At 30.1% G+C, this 22,517-nt stretch overlaps 3 protein-coding genes across 5 annotated transcripts; 2 read left to right on the top strand and 1 right to left on the bottom strand.

Moving 5' to 3' along the window:
- Positions 1–1,298: 1,298 nt before the first annotated feature.
- LOC109811129 (peroxidase 51) lies at positions 1,299–3,235 on the bottom strand. Its single transcript, XM_020374777.3, has 4 exons — positions 2,753–3,235; positions 2,470–2,670; positions 2,164–2,329; positions 1,299–1,861 (listed from the first exon to the last, which is right to left on the bottom strand). The coding sequence occupies exons 1-4, from the start codon at positions 2,969–2,971 to the stop codon at positions 1,458–1,460; spliced, it is 990 nt and encodes a 329-aa protein (XP_020230366.1). The 5' UTR covers positions 2,972–3,235; the 3' UTR covers positions 1,299–1,457.
- Positions 3,236–7,015: 3,780 nt separating this feature from the next.
- LOC145953238 (uncharacterized) lies at positions 7,016–8,050 on the top strand. The gene is made up of 2 exons (XM_083067117.1): positions 7,016–7,120; positions 7,211–8,050. Exon 2 carries the CDS (start codon positions 7,211–7,213, stop codon positions 7,886–7,888), a length of 678 nt encoding a protein of 225 aa, XP_082923243.1. The 5' UTR covers positions 7,016–7,120; the 3' UTR covers positions 7,889–8,050.
- A 9,230-nt stretch (positions 8,051–17,280) lies between these two features.
- Positions 17,281–20,441, top strand: LOC109811159 (uncharacterized). 3 transcript variants are annotated; one of them, XM_083066985.1, is made up of 5 exons: positions 17,281–17,407; positions 17,517–17,638; positions 17,785–18,178; positions 19,425–19,621; positions 19,706–20,441. In XM_083066985.1, the coding sequence occupies exons 4-5, from the start codon at positions 19,484–19,486 to the stop codon at positions 20,252–20,254; spliced, it is 687 nt and encodes a 228-aa protein (XP_082923111.1). In that variant the 5' UTR covers positions 17,281–17,407; positions 17,517–17,638; positions 17,785–18,178; positions 19,425–19,483; the 3' UTR covers positions 20,255–20,441. The 3 variants fall into 3 exon arrangements, with proteins under 3 accessions (XP_082923111.1, XP_029129744.1, XP_029129743.1); XM_029273911.2 differs by having other exon boundaries at positions 17,517–18,100; XM_029273910.2 differs by lacking the exon at positions 17,281–17,407 and having other exon boundaries at positions 17,453–18,178.
- Positions 20,442–22,517: the final 2,076 nt, after the last annotated feature.

The following is a 22,517-nucleotide window of genomic DNA, read 5'->3' as shown; positions in this document are numbered from 1 at the left end:
TTATAGCGTTTTTCTTTTAATGCTGTTATGCTTCTTTTTTTTTTTTTTCTTCAAATAATTATTTTAGTTCTTGAAAGTGTATAACACACAATAGTTCGTGAACTTATTTAAGAAATTTTTTAATAGACTAAGTATATTTTTTTGTCTCTGAAAAATTATAAAGTTTTGTTTAGTTTTTATAAAATTACTCTTTGGTTTTCATTTTTAAAATCATAGTTTTTAATATCTACCATGTACTTATTAATTGCATATTTGTTCAATTGAAAGTCAAATGACTATTTTAATATGTGATACTCCCTAGTGTTTGCAACATAATGTTAGCACTTTTACATTTAAAAAAATAATATCTTAATCACTAAGATAAATATTTTTTATTTATTTTGAAACAATTATTAGAAATTAAAAATAGTGTTTTAGATTTTAAAAAATAAAAATTAAAGAAAAATATTCTAAAGAAAATAAAACAAAAAATTATCATTTTACCTTAATAAAAAATAAAGATTTCAAATTTTAAAAGAAGAAAAAATTAGGATAACTTATAATAAAAACTTGTTAATTTTATACGGAAAAATATTTTAATATTTTAAAAATAAGACTCTAAAAGTGTAACCTGTCAATTACGTTGAAATGCATACATGTGCATTTTTCTTTTTGGGGTACAAGACTTTAATGCGAAACAGTGCGACTACATGCTTTGTCTCAGCTACCCTAGCAATAAACTTTTGGACTTTTGCATGATTTGGTTGAATTTTGATTTTGATTGCGGATACAAAACTTTAATGCACAACAGTGCAACCCATTTTATTTATGATTTGATTTTGGTGCTTGGGTATGATGGACTGTATGATATATGTTTCACAAGTCATACATGCAAAAACACACAATGTTACTCATTGGGTTTCAAATAAAGTAAGAGTGGGATTTGTGGGTTGGTTCTATAAATAGTATGGTCTTGCATCTTATCTGAGATGTTTGAAGTTTATGTAATTGCTCGTGTCATTGCATAATAGTGCAAGCAGAATATAGTAATAACTAATAGTCCTTTACACCATATTGCGAATTAAGCCATGAGGTAGATAAACTAGCAGCCTAGCAGGAATTCAAGTAAGCAAAATATTTATGAGTACCCTAATTATGTCCAAATAGTTTATCCCCTTAATCTTTGGATACTTTTGGAGACTAATGAGTTTTTATATATGATATGATCAAGGTTACTTCGTTCACCAAATCACTTGGGGTGCTTTTTACTGATTTTTAGTAGGGTATTAACATGTGAAAAATTTGAGAGAAAACAAAAATTAACAAAAAAAGAGAACCAGACAAATCACGATGCCATTCGAGAAATTAACTTGTTTGGGTGCTTATTATGACATAAGGAAAGGTAATATACATAACGAATTCCCCTGATTTGATAATATTCTCCTCCTTAACATGTGCAACGTTTGTCGTAAACTAAATTAAATGACTGAACAATCGGTACGAATGTTTCCATTCTGAGCATTCTTGATACCAACTCGGCCCAATTTGGTCATGGCAGCAGCGAAGTTGGCATGAAAGATTTTGCTGCTACTAGCAAAGGCATTTACTGTGGGCTTGGACCTTGGGTCCGAGAAGAGGACTTGGTCTGAGGAGAATAGGCCCTTCCCTTGCTGAAGATTCTTGAAATAAACATGGTCGAATGACCGTGGCGTTGCTGGGTCCATATCGATCGCGATCCTTGGATCCACATTCCTTGGACACATTGATCTTAGCTCTGATGCGTATTTCTCGTTCAATGTAGGGTCCACTCGACTTTTGTTCTTGAAATTGTATACTCTCTTCGAGAATTTGTTGCAATGCGAGAATCCAACGGTGTGGGCTCCTGTAAAGCGAATGAATTATCCAAATAATTCAAACTGTAGTTTCGCTTCATGTTTCTTTCCGGAAAGTATATTTATTTTGCATTATACGTTTAAAATGATGCATCAGAAAATGTAATACTAGTAAGATTTGATTAGTGAGAGACTGAGTGTTAAAACATAATGGATCAAATTTAAATTTAAATTTACCCGTGACATTGAAACTCAATAATGGGATCATAGATCACGTGGGAAGATTTCAATTATTTGGGTGGCACTTTTTTTTATTGGAAAATGCATAGCACGCGCATTAGTATTACATTACCTGATAGGGCTATCATTTCCGTTTGGGTGAGACCGTTGGCCGCAAACAGTGAATTAAGCTGATTCAAGTTGAACTCTGGCTGAGGCAGCCTCCCGTTCACATCAGAAGCTTTAGATCTTAGCCCATCAAATCTTCCCAATTCAACTTGGTAGAAAGGCCCACCAGCCTGAACATGCAATTAATTGCATTATAATTCAATTAACTTCCTAATTAGTCACGCCTATATATGGTTTTAATTAATTGCGGTTCAACCAAACAAATCAAATGTTTTTCATAAGAATTAGAGACATAGTAATGGTAACCAACCAGTGCAATAACATCCCGGGTTGCCATGGCTAGAATATCAGCACATGAAACTTTGTTCCTGCAGAGTGGAACTGCATCCACTGCTGCTTTTGCTTTAATCACCGTGTCAAACCCATCTCCAGCGAGTGAAAGATTATCAGGGTGATCCTTCTCTGCTTTGTTGTTTCCCGTCGATGAAACCAAAACCGAGGCATCACAACCCTGTATAATATATAGAATTTTCTTTTATTTTTCTTTTCAGCATTTATAAATCAAATTGAAATGCATGCAATTAATTGATTACCTGCACGAAGCAATCATGGAAGAAGAGACGAATGGTAGCAGGAACCGTGACAAAGGTTTGATGAAACTTCTTTTTGACTGCTTCTCTGACGATGTTCTCGACATTGGGGCATGTTTTGGCATAGTGGTGTCGACTAAGCTGGGCCGAAGTAGGACACGGATAAAGGCAAAGACCCAAGAAGAATAGACAGACAAGTAGTGTAAGGTTAAGCTGAGCCATTTGCTGTTTTTTCAGGTAAAGGAGGACACTCCAAAATGCAGAGTGGGAGTGAGAGTGAATGATGGCTTAAATGGAAAAGTGCAAGAGGGTGAGGCGAAAATATGTCAGTACATTACTACTATACAAGCTATGAAATTGTCGGGGTCACGAGCCAGTTGTATTAGAATCTTTTAAACTATTTTTACAGCAAGAAAGTGAATTTTGAATAATAATAGAAGAATGATGCAGTTTGAAAGGGACACTAATAATTATGGCCAAAAAGAAAGAGACCGACACTAGTGAGGTTGGTTCTGTGGGTTTCGATTATATATGGACAAGGATGCTATAATTTTAATATTTTCCATTAAGACTGGGGAGGGACCTGGTTTATTTGATTCCGAAGTTCCGAAGTTCCAAAAATTTGTGGACCAAAGTTGGTAAAGTGAGAGCAGGGTACACTAACAAAAGTGACTGAGCAGGGGCTGCCAACGTTTAGCACAACAACGATGAGGAGTGACATGCACGTTAAGCTTACTTTCCTAACTTGCCCTCCCCGAGTAACAGAAAGGAAGTGTACTAACCAGTTTGGTTGCTGGTTGCTGGTTGCTTGGGGGGTCCTAGATGCCAATGCTATGTTTGGTTACACATTCAGTAACACAAAATGTCATCTTTTTTGGGTGAACACTGAACAGGTATTTCTTCAAGCGAAGGGAATTACGAATCTCGAGTAACTTTGATATATTTAAGGTTTTGAACTCTCATAAGATCATGTGCTACATGAAAATTATCACCGACATAGTATTTTTTTTTTTTACTCAATTACTCTTTTTATTCTTCATTTTATTCAATTTAATCTTTTATTATAAACAAAAATCAATTTAGTTCCTTATTTTTTTTTTTTAAATCTAATATGGTTATACAACTCAGACCGATGACGTTAATTTTTTATACACGTCATACAATAATGATGTTAATTTTTATACACGTCATAAAGTAAAAAAAAATGACACAATTCTTCACTTGAACAAAAGTTTAACATTGTTAATTCCAATTGGATGAAAAGGGTTACATGACATATTTTTTAAAAATTTAGAAATCAAATTAAACATTTTAATAATAAAAAATATCATATTAAATTAATTGAATAAAATATGAAAAAAATATTAATAATTCACCTTTTTTTATATACTCATGATATTAATATGAAATATCTACTAAGTTTAATTAATATAGTCCAATTTTTTTCTTTATGAAAATTAAATAAAAACAAGGGGGGAAAAACATAAAATGTGTCAATTTGACATGTTGTGATATATCAACAAGTTAAACTTGGCTATCTTTTATTAATTGAATTAATACAAGTTTATAACATTACCACATATTCAATATTATCAACATATAACATTACAACACAACCAATACTATCAATATAAACAACCCAACCTATTACAACATTAGATCAACTTGAACATCACTACATCAACAACTCAGGTTTTTCAACACAACAACAAAGTATGTACAATACAACAACTATATGTATTGTCATATATCAATTAGAAGATCCCTTTCAACACAAATGAACAATTTAAACGGTTTGATCCTATCTAACCATCAACACAAGGTGATCTTTTTAGGACTTCTAGATCAACAACAAATTTGGGTATCAATCCACTTAAACTATGAAGTTTAGTACTATTATTAGGGTAAAACAACTTATGTATGGATCTACTATGGTATTAATTAGCTTAATTAAGTCTCCTGTGAGATTAGTCCATCAATTACCCTTCAAATACTACGCCCTTTTCGATACTCAATTAGGAACTAAGTTTCTAACTTTGTACTTTACTCAATTGATCACTTGTAATTGGTATAGCTCAACCTTACCCCTATACTATGGTCACTTTATACATGTATACATGGACCTTCCCACATATAGTACTAACTAAGGTCCTAGAGGAAACTTAATTATCCTTTCCAATGGTCAACTTGTCAATAAGGGTTTTCAACAAAATTAGATTCTCGAAACACCACAACACGATATCCACACAATGAAACATGCAATTTTAAAGAAATAATCTTGCCTCTAGTTTTAAGTTGATTAACGCAACTCAACAATACCATACGTAAATGTTTAAAGCATTCTCAACATTCATCATATTAGCAACATAACAACATACTTGCTTAAAACATATTCAATACAAATACACCAACACACGACATGCAACTAAACTCATTTTCAACTCTCAGTCATCAATCATTTCTAATTATCATCATATATTAACATATTATGATAATAAATGTTTAACAACTTAAAACTTCCACTAGTCTATTCAAACCTATTCATGTCCTTAAGCTCATACTATAAACAACAAGAATTTTAATAAACAACCAACACCTGGTGCCACACTTCCAACACTCAATGTCATCGAGGCTAGGGACGTTCCACCTTGCCCATGTTTGGTGCCACAATTTGCACTCAGCAAAGATTAGGTAGAGGCCCTTAGGACCTCAGGCTCGACATGGTGAAGTCCTACATCCAACCCCAAGCTAACCTGAGATGATTCTCTCTCCTCATTTTTATGCCACCAATCCTACATCTAGTTTGAGTGAGATAAAAAACCTCGTGTTGAATCGGTGTCCGATGCCATGAAGGTGCACTTGGCGCAATGAGTGTTTTGCACCATTACAAAACACGAATCTGTCTCAAAGGACTTGAAACTTAGCAAATTCATAACATGCAGCGCAAGATATCATGTATTTACATCATCCACAACTCAATTTCAACTATAATATCCACATGCAACCAACTACATAATCAAATCATGAAATTTTCTCAACATGCTTCATAAGAAACAAAGACCTCAACCATTCAATCTCATCCCAAGCAACACAACAACGATTTAAAGGAAGAATCACAACATGCAACTCAAACACCCCACAATAAATGCATTCTAACTTCACTTACCTCAAGATCAAACGAGGAATAAATAAGGAGAATAAGAATGAAACTCCGAGCAACATCGAAACACTCCACATGGATCAACAACTCGATTCAAGGCTTCTACTAACTTGAATCACAAATAAAACAACTTTGATGAAATTTTAGGAGAAAAATCACCTCACATAAGAAGATTTAGAGAAGGAGACTCACATACCAAAACACTTATCTCTATAATTTTTTTTCTCTATATATTTATGAAAAACAAAACATATGATAGAAAAACCTCAAATACCTAGTCCTCCAAAGTCAAATTGGACATCTACCAAAACAACTCCCAAAACCATGTAAACTTATAAAAAATCTTCAAATTCAAAAATAGCAACATGTAATTAATTAAAACAACAACCATACTCTACAACTCATAGTGTTATGATGGATATCACTCGTTTTTCTTATTTTCTTGCATATATGTATAAAAATAAACATGAAAGTCGCTATATAACAAAGACGTCCTTATTGAGTGATTCTTGACTAACGTATATTCAAACATGTAACAAAAAGCTGCAAACAAACTTTTGCTTGTAATTGATTAAGGTTGATACCCACTCAATTATAAGAAATTAAAGTGTCCTTGCACTATGTTACAAGCATGGTTGTCAAACTCGCGAGTCAACTCGTAGAATCGGACGAGTTTACGAGTCTAGGGGAGCAAAACGGGTTAACTCGCTTGTAGAATCGTTTTTGGGTAGACTCGGGTAGACTCGGGTAGACTCGGTCAGAATCGCGAGTCTAGCCCGAGTCCACGAGTCTGGTGGCTTTTTTTTTTGACCCCTAAATGGCCCAAAAACGACGTCGTTTTGCCTAGGTCAGTAAGTGAAAAAATGTTTCTTCCCTGCGCGCGCGAGCTGCTCCACCATTTGCACGTTTCTAAGTCTCCCTCCGCAGCTAAACCCTAAACAGCCATCTCCGCCGCAGCTACGAACGGAACGCATCTTGCTGGGACGGACGCGAGTCTCCCTCCGCAGCTAAACTCTAATCGCCCCTCTACGAAACGCGAGCGTCTCAGCCACTACGAGGGCTCCTCTTCGCCGCTACGAACGGCGCCGCATCTTGCTGCGACGGACGCGAGTCTCCCTCCGCCGCATCTCTGCCGCATCTCCGCCGCATCTCTGCCGCTGCCAAAATCGCTTTCCGTCATTGCAGCTTCCACTCTTCCAGCGTCGTGACTCGTGAGTGTTACTTCTCTGCTGCATCTTGTTGGTGTTATTCACAATTTTCATATACTTGGTCTCTTACTCGGTTACTCCTATAATTGCAAGATGTCTGAAACCGGTGGTGGCTCAAAGTCTTCAAGCAATGCAGTTTCTTCTTCCAGAGGAAGGAAAAATGCCCCTGGAAATAGGACTGACATGGGTTGGAAGCATGGGACAGATGTTCTAGGCAATGGAAAAAAGGTGAAGTGCAACTATTGCACAAAAACTATCAGTGGGGGGATTTTTAGATTTAAGCGTCACCTTGCTGGTACTAGAGAAGATTCTGAACCATGTGCAATGGTACCTGAAGAAGTTAAAATTCTAATGATGAAAATTGTTGCGGAGGCTAAAGAGACATCAATGAGGAAAAAGAGATTGGTTGATATTGATGAGGAAGATGACATAGAGAAAGAGATGGAGATGAGGGCTTTGACAAAAGGAAAAGGAGTTGGTGGTTCTGGAGTTCATTATGATGATGAGTGGATAACTGAGGAAGGAGATGCTATTTTTAATGGAGAGGATGTCCAACCACCACTTAGGGATGAAAATGAAAATGTGGATGATGGTGGAAATGTTGAACTAGTTGGAGATTCAACCAATCCAACTTTAAATGACCTTGAGGATTTGGTCTTTGATGATGTGAATATTGAAGAACCCTTATCATCAGATGAAGAGGATGAGCTTGAAGAAAATGAAGATGATGATGATGCACATGCATTTGTTGGAGGATTGGACTTTGATTGATTAATTTAGATCTTGTTTTATGTTTTTGATTTGTGGACTTATGTGTTTTCGACTTTTGGTTGTTTATGTATGGTTAAGATTTGTATTATGACATTTTATTGTTGTTATTTGACTTATTTTAGACTTAGAATGTTGAAATAGTGATATCATATTGTGTGCGTTCATGTTTTTTAATATATTTTAATATTAGGTAGACTCTTACGAGTCTACGAGTCGAGTCTACCAGAGCTCCACGAGTTTATGTAGACTCTCGAGTTTGACAACCTTGGTTACAAGCAATTAAACGTGTTTGATATGCAAATAATTTGGCGAAGTCACTACATTTATATTAGAAGGGTAAATTAGTAAATTTATTTATTTTATAACTTTTTTCCTTTCTTTCCATTCAAACCAAATATTTCTATGATGTTATTTTTCTTTTATTTCTCAGTTATTTATCTTAAACCAAACATATTAATTTTCACTATTTTTTTTATTATCTATTTTCACTCACTCAATTTTTTTCTTTTCTATTTATTTTCACCATTTTTTTAAACTTATTTCTCTTCTCAACTAAACACAAAGTAAGAATTTATCATAATGATAAATGATTAAATTAGTATCGATAACATAATACTCTAGGTGATTCATTCTTGTCACATACTCATATTTGAAGGCGATTTTGAACTTTTTAGCCTTAGGAACAACGGTCATCTGCGGTTTAATTGTTTAATTTCACATTATCGTGACAGTTAAAACCAATTGCTTTTAAAGTGAATTTTAAGGTGATGAGTTAAAAAAAAAAAATTTCTCATTGAAAGTAATTGACAAATGTATTTTTTTAACATAATTATTTTATATTTTTTATTGATGTAAAAAAATATTAAGTATATGATTGGATACACATTAAAAATATATTTTTTAAATAATTAAAAATAAAAATAACTAAATTATAAAATACTTATAAATTTGTATTTAAACATATTCAAAAAAATTATTTTAATTTTAAGGGTAAAACTTAAAAAGTTAAAACTCACCTACTTCTATGGAATAAAAGAGCTTACGAATTTCAAAAACATGTGACCGTTGGATTCGAATGTCAAGGATGCGATTATTATTATATTGACACGGGTTCTTAACTCACAGTTTTCAGAATCATCACGTGAAATACGAAGAAAAACACAAGTAAGATCCTTTCCAATTTTTCCTCTTTCTGTCTTTTTTTTCTTAATAATTTTAAGTATATAAAGTATATCAATATTTATCATGAAAAATGTTATAATAATAGATAGAAAATCATAACGGAGTTGTGTCCTTTATATAGTTTGCTGTAAAAAAAATGTCCTTTATATATCTAAAGTTATAGTAATAGACAGAAAATAGACAAAAATAAAAAACGCAGAACCAGAGGCGAATGCAGATTGCAGATATAGTGACTTCCCATGATTAGGGTCATGCTTCCAAACTGTTGAGGATGAGAACATTGCACATGGCAGGCAACTACCATTTAAAAGAAATGACCCCATTACGATATTCTCAAATTTAAAATATCTCTCTCTTTATAATTTTCAAAATGGTTTATAGTGCCTTTGGAAATACTTTTCCACACACTGAATCATGTATCACAGATAGTTTCGGTTTAGGCATGAAAAATCAATCACCTTTTTAACACGTCACCAACACATGCAATTAGCCTATCACATCCTAAATTTTTTTATGAATTTTTAATTGAGTTTTTTAACTATATAAAAAAAATTATAATTGAGTTTATAACTTTCTATATTTTATAATTAAATTTCCAAAACAAATAAAACTGTCACAAATTATTACTTTTTTTAAATTTTAAGTTACTATAAATTAATTTAAAAAATTCTATTAAAAATATTAAAAATTTAAGTACCAATTATATTTTTTATTTATAAAATTAATTAAAATTTCTCAAAAGTTTAAGATCATGTATTAACTTTTTCAAGTATGATGAGTTAATAATTTTAATTAAATACTATTATTATTGCAAACATCAATAATCTTAGAACATATAATAATATTCATTAATATTATTTATACAATTCATTAATTAACTATTATGAGTTTAAGAATAAAATATTCATTAAAATACATATTATAAATTTTGATAAAGTATCATAATAAAAAATATATATATTACTTTTAATGATCATAAATTAAGAAATCTTGCTCAATTAATTGAATAGTATGCTTAAATAACAAATTAATTGCTAGAGGAGTAGGATAATTAAATTTTTACCTTATACTTAAGAATGATAAAATAAGTTTGAATCCACCACCAATCCGTTAACTTGCAAAAAATTGACAAGTTAGGTTGAACATTCTAATCTGCCTATACTAGTCTGTTTGTCAATCTGTAAGACTAAATGATAAGTTGAGGTGGGTTGGTCCATCAACCTATCTAAATTTTTTATATTATTATTATTATTATTATTATTATTATTATTATTATCTTAATTTTAATATATTAAGTTTAAATAAGTTATATAAGATTTATTATGTGAGTAATTTGTAATTTGTTATGTAACAAGTGCATTATGTATTTGATTTATTTTATTATAAGTAATTTGAAATTTGTTGTGCAATAAATTTGTTAGAAAAATTATTATTATTATTATTATTATTATTATTATTATTATTATTATTATTATTATTATTATTATTATTATTATTATTACATATATATTTTATTTTGTAACAAATCAAATCAAATTTGTTATAATTTGAAATTTATTATATCATTCAGTTATATTAATTTATGTGAGTACTTAAAGAAATATGTTGGACAAGATGTTTAGAATAAATATATTCGTTTTTAGTTAATCAATGATGAGACAAGTCAAAATGAGTTAGAGTGACTCATCTTATCATCTACTTATATTTTAACAATCAATCACTGATAATTGAATTTATTCATTTGTATAATAATAATATATTTATATTTAGATAATATAAAATATAACCTAAAAACTTAATAAAAATTTGAAAAATAATTTTTTAATTGTTATTGATTCAAACTAGCTACTGATTTTATTGATAACTAATTTCTGTCATATATTTTCTTTTTCTTCATGAAAACATCCTGAGTGCTTTTAATTGTTTTTTAAACAAATAATAAAAAATATTAGAAAATGTTAATAAAATTCATAACAAAATATTTTTATTGTTAAGAAAATTTTTAAAAGAATAAAAAATACAATACTTTAGGTTTATTAAATATGTTACAGTTATGAATGTTCTTTAGTGTTTAAAATTATTTTTAATCTATTATATTCGAATTTAATATTAACAAATTTATAACAACTCACTTAATCAAATAAATTAGACCCTTCTCTATTCATATTTAGACCCTTATGACTTATATTCTTTAATTTAATAACTCATGTTTTCTATATATTAATTCTTTAACAAAAATTCTTAGACATTGATTAACAAAAATCCTCCTTGTAAATAGAAAATGAAATATCGAGTTATAGGATGATAGTGCGATCCATATAGAAGGGACCAATTGAGCTAATTTAAAGCAGTTTGTGTATCCTCTTCCCTAAATTGTCCCATTGATTATGGATTCGAAAATGCGTAGAGCAATTTCAATCAATCAATTAATCATGGCTTGCTTACTCTTGGGCACCTAACTGCACAATTATTGGCTGTTCATGCATTGCACGTAATATTATTCTTTACCCCCTCCCTCTATCACTTTTTCACCTCTTTTTCTTCCTTTATCCAACTCCAACATGGCATTGGGCGTTGGCTCGTCGTTTGGTGCCCAGTTCTTATCCTCTGTGGGCCAACTTTTGCTTCTATGAAGATCTAACTTTTCGGTTTCTTTGAACTTTTCGCTAGTGCTTTCATCTCTTTTAATTGTCGTTTTCTTACCGCAACAAATTATTTCTGTTGGCTAAAAATAAAAAACTAGCCTACCCTACAAAATTCCTTTTCTAACATATTTTAATTATATATATATATATATATATAATTGTATTATTCAATAATTTTCAATTAAATAATAATTTTAAAAAATTTATTGTTATATTAAATATTTTTATATATATTATATATTTAAAATTTTATATTAATATAAAAATTATTTGATAATAAATTGATATAATATATATAAATTCAACATATATTAAAATATAAATAATTTCATCATCATCTTGTTATTATTTAATTTTAATAAAATTTAACATATATATTTAAAATAATATAAAATTTTAATTCAACAATAGATCAAAGAGAAATATATATATATATATATATATATATATATATATATATATAAATAAGGAAAGATTCATTTATATCAAGACTTTATATATTTAATTGAATTAATGAAATAAAGTATCAAATAGTTTTTAAATTTTTTAAAACAGGTTGGGTTGTTGAAATTTGATGTAAAATATGAGTTATTGAACGGAATAAATTTAAGTAAACTTACTCTTGAAATAAATGGACCCCTCCTTATATATATATATATATATATATAGCGAGAAAAAGAATTCATTTATTTCAATAATAAATCTACTTATAGTTTAGGATTTAGAATAATAAATCTTAAATCCTATACTCTAAACTTAAACTTATTTTATTCAATAACTCATATTTTATATTAAATTTTAACAATTTAATCATTAAATTTAATATTTTTAATATATATATTAAATTTATAAATTTTTATAAAATTTAAAAATATTTAATATTATATTTTATTAATTTAATTCCACGTATAAATTTTTTTGATTAAAACAAATGAAGCGTTTAGAATTAAAATCGAAGTGAATAATACAGTAAATAATTATTTTATCTAAATTAAAATTGAAGTTACTATTGTGTTTTATTAAGTTGGACATTTACTTGTAAAAAGTAAAAACAACCACAATTCTCTGCACGTGAAGTGAGCGTTGCCAGATAAAACATAAAAGACTTGACCATGAGTGACCATGAGAGTGACTTGCTAAATAACCAGATTAAAGTTGGAATACTTTAATTGAATGACTATTTGACGCGACAGAATGAAAATAAGGTTTAGGGTTGGGTTGTAGTTGTATGTAAAAGATGATTGAAAGAAAGTCAGGCATAAGATATTAGGAGAACAATTATATAATTATTTGTTTTTAACAAATAAATACCTTTACGTTTTAGCTCTTTTAATCTTGTCTTAAATACCTGTACCAAAAAATATCACGTCTTAAATAATAATTGTTATACGGATAAAAATAAATAATTATTATTTTCAATATATATATATTTAATGTTAATAGATTTTTTAAATTAATTAAAATAAAGTGAAAAGTTGAAGCAATATATTTATAACTACACTACAAAAATCATAACTTTACCCAATATATATATATATACCCTCTCTTCTTCTTGTGAACTAAATAATAAAAAAATTATCTTCACTCTCTTTTATTAAAACTCATCCTTTTCACTGTTTTTAACTAATTTTTTTTTAATAATTTTCTCGATTAAAATTCCTCATCTCTTTTAAATTAAACATATTATAAGAAAATGTTTAATATGTAAAATGTTTTTACTTTATTGAGAATCTTAAATTAAAAATTTTGGTCTTCCATATTCGATAATTATTTAAAAAAAAAGTTTTTAATAGTTCAATAATCATTTTTATTTTATTTTTTCACAAAACATTCTTATGATGATAAGAATCTAATTTTCCTGAGCTAGATGGAAAGTCTTATGCATATAAAAAAAAAAATATAATATCCTTTCTAAAACAAAAATTTCTTTCTCCTCTCTCACACTCTCGCTCTCCGGTCTCTCTCTCCTTTTATTTCTTTTTCTTCCTCTCTTAGCCTCTCTCATTCTCTTCTTCTATTTTTATTTCTCTTTCTCCCTTTCTCTCTCAATCTCCCCTCACTCTCCCTCCCCCTCTCTTCCTCTCTACCGCTCCCTCTCCCTCCCATATCTCTCTTGTATTTTATTATTTATTGACATTATCACTTTTAATAATATTATTAAAATATTTTTTATTTTTACAGTTTAATGATATTTGTTAACACTTGTTTATTTGGTTTTTACTTGAATGAAATGAAATAATATATTTTTGTCTTACTTAATTATTATGTAACATTTTCTTTTTTATTTTTATTTTTATTTTTTTGTTGAACTATATATTTAAATATTTTTTTACAATGAGATTTTAACTTTTTAAAATAGTTTAATGTCATATTTATAATAAGATTTAAGTAAATAATTGCATATAATTTTTTTTATTTTAATAAAATTATTTTGTAAAAAAAATTTACATACCAAATAATATATTATTGTAATGAAACTTGAAAATATTTAATTCTCAATAATCATGTAAATAATTTCAAAAAAATTTATAAGTAACTAAACAGATTTTAACTATTATCGGTAATCATATTCTCATGATTTGTAATTCATAAGAATCATGATTTGTAGGTATAAAAAACTCTTTTTCAACCAAACGTTTCCTTAAATTATCTTCATCTTCACCTATATTTTGTGAGACACATGAGATCAAGATTGGTCCAAAACTATGGACTAGAAATAAGTTTTATAAAATGAAAGAGACTAAAAATATAATTTTCAAAGAAAATTTAAATAAAGTTATTAAATCATACTTTTTTTAATAAGCTAAATAATTGAAATTAAAGGGAGTACACATGTTACTCTAACCCATTACAATATTATTAAATCATACTAGTTCATGACATGATAACTTGTGTGACTTATCGTGTCATCATTTAACAATGATATTTTATACCAGATATAATGAACGTATATGAAAAAATATAAAGATTAAAATTAGTCAAAATTTTGTTCAAAATGTAATTTTTTTTCTAAAAAAAACTTTTTTATTGTATATTTTTTAAGAGATGTTTAAATTATATTATCTATTATATTTTAAAAATCACGTTCTTCTTTTAAGAAAAAAAATGTTAGTTTATTTTATTAGCAACAAAGTTCTTACGATTATTATGGTGATGTAAATTAATTATTTATAGACATTACTTACAATTTTTCATCGAATAGAAAATTGTTCTCATGTGATGCTATATTAACAGACATGATTATCAATTAAACGTTAAAACATAAAAAGTAATGATTTTCGGTTTTTAATCATATGAAAATTATTTTCAAAGACTATTTGATTAAATATATTTAAAATTAATTATATATATATATATATAGTTTAAATAAATCAAATTTACTATTTATGTATTCTCTTTTTCAAAAAACATTTGTATAATACTTTTATATGTTATTTTATAATTAAAAGAGAATTAAAATGTATATAAGAAAAGAGAGATAAAAATGTAAATATAAATTATGTAATAGAAGAAAAAACAAGTCGTAAACAAATATTATAAAAGTGTTGGTAAAATAATATATTTTGAGTGGCGTCATAAAGTCACTTGGGGAATGGGATAGGGATAGGCCCAGTGGACAAGACGTAACAAGTATGGCGTTTCGCTTTCGAGGGTTTGCCCTGTTCGAGCCCATTTACCATTTTAGTTACTTCCAAATTCCAATTTGGTTCGTGATATATGCACCTCCTTTTTTCTATAATACACCTCTTTTTAAAAAAAAATAATAATTAAATTTTAAAATATTCTTAATTTTTTTATTTTAAATTTTAAATTTTAAATTTTACTTCTATAATATTTAATTTAGTACTTTTTTTTCACATATCTTTCATCATTTTTTTTTTTATTTTTACATGCACCCCTTACCTTTCTTTCACTACACCTATTTTGGTAGCATGTGAAAACTAAAAGAGAAAAAAAAAGTGTGTGAAAAAGGGTACTTACCAGAGTCAAATCCTTCACCGGCAAAGAGCCTTTCTTATGCTAGTTATAGTGGGGCTAGTCCATTTTTTCTATTCAAAATGACTGTAAAAGTATATTCATATTACTCTTGGTGACATTGAGCGGAAAGAGACTTTGGGAAGAAGAGGGGTGTGGGGTGTGGGGGTGCGGGGAAGGGAGGTGCGGAGAAAAGAGGTGTAAATTTAGAAATTTAATTTTTTTTTAAAAAGGTAATTTAGACATTTTATATATTTTTTTTAAAAAAGGGGTGTGTTTATACGAGAGTGGAGGTGTGTTTAACATCTGCCTTCAATTTTCCAGTTCTGTAACTGATGGGCCCAAATTCAAAAATCAGATTCCAATTCTGTAGCCAACACCAATGCTAATCGATTAGTCATCTATGTGGGTTGCGGGCATTGCTTTTCCTTTACAGTTTTTATTTTATTTTATTTTAATCTTTTGTGATATTTTCGCGGCTTTTCCCTTTTTTCTTTTGAATAATTTTGGCTCGTTGACTGCTCCTATTTTTTCATACTATTCCGGAGTGTATGAGACATTTTTAATTCGAAATAGAAATAGTTTGATAAAATTCTAATTTTGGTTTCTTTATTTTTATCTATCTACAATTTTGATATTTTTATTTTAAAATAAAAATATTTAGATTTTTTATTTTTAAAATATGAAATTTTGCTCTTAACGTTAATTTGATATTTATTTATCATTAAATTTTAATTTTTTTGTCTTGTGGTAAGTAATATATTATTTAATGATGTAACATGTTAGCATAAAAATTTAAAAATAATATATAAAATACCTTCGTTCGTATCTATTTTAATAAGTAATTAATATTTATTTTATTAATAAATTTTATGTATATGTTTTTGATGTAGTTTTATTTTTATTTTCAAAGGTCAAGTCTATTAAATGTTATATCACTATGTAAACCTTAAAATTTAATAATTAATAGATATTAATTTAATAAAAGATAAAAATTTCATATTTTTAAAATTAAAGATCTAAAACTTAAATATTTTTATTTTAAAATAGAAATCAAAATTACGAATTAATAAAAATAATAAAAAAATTAAAAATGCAATTTAGTCGAGTAGTTTTACACCCTTCAGGAATATATATGTACATAGGAAAAAGAGGGTAAAATATACTTAAAAAAAAAAAGAGAGGAAAGAAGTGACAATTAAATAGCATGATATGTCCAAAAATTGGACTGTGAAAATTGTTAATTTAGTTATGAATAAGCTTTGGTGTCAGCATTATGACATTTTCTCCTCGATTTTGCTTTATATAATTTTCTCTGGGTTCCAATTGAAGTGGGACCGTAAGCCCGAGCCTTCCCTTTAGCAAAACCCACAGGACCCACTGCCCCATACGAATGCACCTTTCTGCCCCGGCAACGCGTGCTTCCATTCCATGTCCCTCTCTCAATTTCCCGGGCTTTTTTTTTCTAACCTTCAAGTACTCCATAATCCACATTCTAAAAAGTGAGAAACGCAACCTAATAAGCACGTGGTCACCTTAATAAGAGCGAGCATATACATGTATCTAATCTTAATTTTTCATCACCATTGTACCCATATTTTCCTATGGAAGCATGTAATTTGTTTTATATAAAGGATACATCACTCTTTTGTATTTTTGATTATTACATACCCGTCAAACAGCATATTGCACGTACCTTACGCATTATTGAGTGCAGGTACAGAACATTCATAATTCATAATTCTCTCTTGCTTATCAATGTAATGGAAATAGATAGAATGAATTTAATGATGCCATAAACCAATTTCTTATCCTTTTTTAAATAGGTACTACCAAACTAATCATACGGTCAGGATCTACTTGTCAGTGGCAAAGGATATGCCACCCAAGGCAACGTTGCAATTTGTTTATTATTGCTACAATTGAGATTTGCGATACAGAAACTAAGGTGCATGTGATTCACCAGCTGACTAAGTTGTTCTATTGATGATTGGTCTCGAGTAAACCAAGGCCTTGTGATCCAAAACAATTATAAAATCTTAGAATACTTGTACTCCTAATATAGTAATGAATTATTTATTCTTTTCTTGGCAGTTAATTTAATATACCCACATTGCTGGACTTGTCTCGGGCATCTCCTCCATAAAACTTGAATCGTATTGGTCAAGGCACTGGGGTTTGTTTGGCATGCCTCAAACCTCATGAAAAATGGAACTTTGGTTTCCGTGAGGGTCTTTGAGGGGAATCTTAAATTCTGCAATATTATACTTAATCTCAAATATTATATACTTACTGTCGATGCTGAGGTGGGAGTGTGAGAACAAACTAGCAGAGTCTTTCTCAAATAAACAAGGTTGTCGCTGAAGTTGTGGCTAAAAGGGAGGAGCTTCTAATTCTTACCTTCGTCTGAGTGAGTCTTTTTTTCGTTGTCTTCGTATACAGGACAGAAAATGTTATGGTATCATCCGTTCATACTTCAGTCTCACAGGTTAGAAGCTAGATACTATTTCTTACAACTTTTTTGCGTTGGAATTCAGTGAATTTGTGTCTGTTAACTTTGCTTTGATTAGGGGAAGGCTCTCATAAAATTAAATAATCCAATGTTCATTATAGAAATCTGTTCCATATTATTTTTTGATTTCACCTGCTGATTTTGAAACTCATAAACGTTTCCTTCGTCCCTTCGGGTCTGCCTGCAATGAAAAATATTTGCTTTGGCCTCACAAGTCATTGAGTTTTTGCCATTTGCATAACTTCAATGAGCGTGTGAATGTTAATTTGTTAGAATTTATGTAGTTATTGGTGCGATAATTTAAACTATTTCTTTAATTTAGTTGAATGGTGTCATTCATGTAATGTATGTGGCTACCTTCATATAGTGGGATAAGGCTTTTTTGTTACTGTAATTGGTGTGTTAATTTAAAGTCACATTGTAACTTTAGATTGGAGCGTGGGTATATACCAAGCGCGCCGTGAAAATTCTTAAAGGTGAAAGTTTGTTTTCTCATACATGAGGAATATGGTTTGGCATCATGCGATGCATAAGCTCTGAACCTTAATTCATGATAAAAAAAAGTTCAGTTGTTATTTCTTTAACAAAATAATTGCCGGAATTACTTCATTCTTTTAAACTTCTGGAGTAACAGAGCCAATTGTCAAGAGAAGGTTTAAGAAAGGAAGGAAGGAACATATGAACTGAGACAGGAAATTAATGATGGTATCACGTACCAAGATAAATGAAGGAAAGTAAGTGGAGGGGCTAAAATGTTAAATGAATAGGTTTCTGTAAGGTCTAAGACTCTATTCCAGCAGGAAGTGAGGAATTAAAATCTCGAAGTACTAATATCCTAATCACATGTTTAAGGGACCATATCACACTATGTTAGTTGGCTACAACTCTAATTAATGATATTACATTAAGCATTTTTAGACCAGGCTACGAAAAGAAGAGAAAACATTGCTGCAATTGGAAGGTTAATTTGAATAATGAGATCGTGTCTTTATATGCTGAAAGATTATGGTAGGAAAATTCTACACATAAAGATATCCATTTTTTTGTTGTTGTTGAGAGTTCATTTCATAATTTCATTCAATATTGGTCCAAATTTTTGGTAGGACAGAAGCAACCGAAGTTGATGTTATCATTTTGTATTAGGCTTCAAGGCTACTCTATACAAAATCTTTTTTTTTTCATTGATCAACTACTTTCTAAGTTAGGATTTTCCTCCTTTCAGCTCAAGGGTGGTAGCTAGTAACTGACATGAAGGTGGAGTGATGCCATACCATAAAATGTATGTATGAACATTCCAACAAAAGGATACCATCATTACAGAAGCTGAACAGATCCACTATGGAGAAAATTGTTAGGCCTTGCGATAAAGAATACATGAGAATGACCATGCTAAAACACCAAGACACTTTCAAAGAGCAGGTACTACTTCTTTTTCTGTTCCTTTGAGCCATTTGTGGTCAATCAGCTTCAATAGAGTCCTGAGTGCTTTGAGAGTGTTTACAGGTGTATGAGCTTCACCGTTTGTATAAGATTCAGAAGATATTGATGAAAAATATGGAAGCCAGCATAGGTTTTGAAGTAAACCAACGAGGATGGAACTTAGAAAATCTGATTAGTTTGACTCAAAATGGTTATCATAAAGGTGCACAGAAAAATCTTAAACTGAAATTTGATCTTGAAAGACCTGCAACGGAGGACATAGCAGAATCTGACGGTGATCAAGTTCTAGAGATTATAAATGAGAGTGAGATTGAGCTGACACTAGGCCCTTCAAGTTACAATCGTAAGAAAATGGAGACATCACTAACTTCAGATTCGGCACATAGCTTGTCTTCTTCTTCTTCTGGATCCAACCTTATTAACAAGACAATATTGAAGATCCCTCATAGCAGTCATTCAACTATGGAAGAATTAAATGGAGGCATGATTGGCCTTGTCCAGGTGCCACAAAGTGGAATTAGAAACAGTTATGATATTGAAGAACAATCAAGACAAGAGAGTTCAAAACAGCCACCTTGGTTTTTTCAAGTATTGAGTCTTAACACGACCTAAAAATATTCCAAGGTCAATGTGATGTGATGCATACTTAATTACTGTTTAAGACTAACTTTGTGATGACGTTTCTGTGAAAATTTCTTCTTAGTTATCAATGATGAGGGTGTGATGATATCTTGTATAAAGGTTACTTGTTTTCATTGTTAAACAAATCCATTATAATTCCGGAATCACATATGGCTGATATTTCTTTGGTTTTGTGACTTTTCAGTTTTACATCATAATCTTTGCCCCCGAAACCATGAAACACGGAGCCATGTCTATGAGATTATTAAGCCCTTTGTTAGCCTCGTGCCCGGAAGAAAACGATATATGTTATTTTCCTTTATAAATCAAATCATTCAATTAGGTTCCGATCTTGAAATTCTGCCTTCCAAGAAAGCAACTTTGGATAGTAATACTTCCATAATATGACAAAATTCGTTCACCCTTAGTCCTAAGTCCTAACTAACACTGGGGCTTTTCTCACTGTGCATCTCTCCAAAGCAATTGAACTCAGGCGACTAGCTGATTTAGGTTATATTTACATAAACTTCTACGTAAACATTAATAGAAAAAAGAAAATAAAAATTAGTCTCTAACAATCATTTGTCTGAATTTTCATCGAGAGTCGAGACCCTAATGACCGAGTTAGCCATGCTATTTGGCATTTGCGAAAGAAAATGGAATAAACCTGTTCGAATCAATCAATCAAACAGATGAATTCGATCCATCTTTTCCACGAATTTCTCTTCTATTTGTCTTTTCGATCTCGTGGTTAATGTTCAACAATTTGCTCGCATCCCACGTGCCATGGGGGAGGGGAACAGTTTCTCATGTCTCCCATGACCATTTTCTCTAATACCAAGTAGATGTAATATTGTAGTTGTTTCCTAGCTACATTAAGTGAATTATAGTAACGATAATATAATAATAATAATAAATAAAAACACTTGGGTAAATAGCTCCACATTAATTAAAAGCCAACACTACGGGGGCAATTCTGGAGAATTAGGATCAATTATCATGTTTTTGGACATTAGTCTTCTAAATTTTGGACTAAAATCTACACCTGATGATCTCACATGAATATATCACATCTATAGTGCTAGCTGGTTGGCAAACATGATTACCCCATAGGGGATTATTGCGTCTTTGTCTTCCAACTTCACTCCATCAAAAACCATATCAAAGGGAATCAAATGTTAAGTTTGGATTATAGAAACTGATAAAACGAAAAAGAAATGAACGAAATATTACACACCAATTTGGATCTACTTCTACCTACCATAACGATTTAGCAACTCAATAATCAAGACCACTTAAAGTCATGCGTACAGGTCATAACTCATAAATATTATGATTTTAATTTGTTGGAGACTGGTTGCGGGAGTAGTAGAGGGCATGGATTGATTGAAAACGAAAGCATATTGCAATGGGGCAGGCTATGGCCATAAGATGCATGTCCTGTAATATTCGGAATTTGAATCCAATCCAAACAACGTAGAGGTCAGATAGAGAAACCCATCTTATGTGAATTGAAATAAATCAAGACTCTGATGATTAGTCTGCATTCTAAAAGGGACCCTTTTCATGCATGATGTGAAAACACGAACCTAAATTATGACTCTTATCTGTACGAAAGCAAGATTCTATTATTACCAAGAGCACCAATTATTGTACAAGACATCCTAACACCCGCACATACAGCACCTCCGGAAATCAACACATGTAAAGTATAATCAACAAAAAAAGCAACAACCACTGTAGTAGTTTCTTAGGGAAAAGAGGTGATTATGGGGCTGGGGACTTACCATCTTTCCTAGTTGATTAATTGCTATGTGGATTAACAGCTATGTGCTAGTACATAAGTTTTCTGAACGTACCCAACACCATGCATATATGTGCATCTTAGTATTTATTTTAAAAAGTAAAATAAAAATAAAATAATAAAGTAGGTAATTATTAAAAAACAAGAGTAATTAATAAAAAAATATTAATTTTAGTTTTTTTTAATAACAGAAAAATATAATAATTTATCAAATGTGAAGACTAAAAGTGATTATTAAAAGGATATCCATTTTATATATTTGTATAAATAACCCGAAATATTTGTATAGATGACAGAAAAAATAACCTAAGTTGTGGGGGAGGGGTCATTCCAAATAACATCTGTTAATATTATTGTTGCTTACAGAAACACAAGAGGTGTACGCATTTTTCTTTTTTCATTAATCTAATTTTATTTTCCATGATGATTCATGAACTTACAGGCCAACAC

Source organism: Cajanus cajan, chromosome 11, assembly GCF_000230855.2.
Source record: "Cajanus cajan strain Asha chromosome 11, NIPB_CcT2T_4, whole genome shotgun sequence".
NCBI lineage: Eukaryota > Viridiplantae > Streptophyta > Magnoliopsida > Fabales > Fabaceae > Cajanus > Cajanus cajan.
Note: the sequence above shows the minus strand (reverse complement) of the source record. Positions and strands in the feature narration are given on the sequence as shown.

Coding starts and splice junctions, on each gene's coding strand:
- LOC145953238 (XM_083067117.1), top strand. CDS start 7,211: ATGTCTGAAACCGGTGGTGGCTCAAAGTCTTCAAGCAATGCAGTTTCT.
- LOC109811129 (XM_020374777.3), bottom strand. CDS start 2,971: ATGGCTCAGCTTAACCTTACACTACTTGTCTGTCTATTCTTCTTGGGT. Junction 2,671..2,752: donor TCCATGATTGCTTCGTGCAG/GTAATCAATTAA, acceptor TATATTATACAG/GGTTGTGATGCCTCGGTTTT. Junction 2,330..2,469: donor CCCGGGATGTTATTGCACTG/GTTGGTTACCAT, acceptor TTGCATGTTCAG/GCTGGTGGGCCTTTCTACCA.
- LOC109811159 (XM_083066985.1), top strand. CDS start 19,484: ATGTATGAACATTCCAACAAAAGGATACCATCATTACAGAAGCTGAAC. Junction 19,622..19,705: donor AAGACACTTTCAAAGAGCAG/GTACTACTTCTT, acceptor GAGTGTTTACAG/GTGTATGAGCTTCACCGTTT.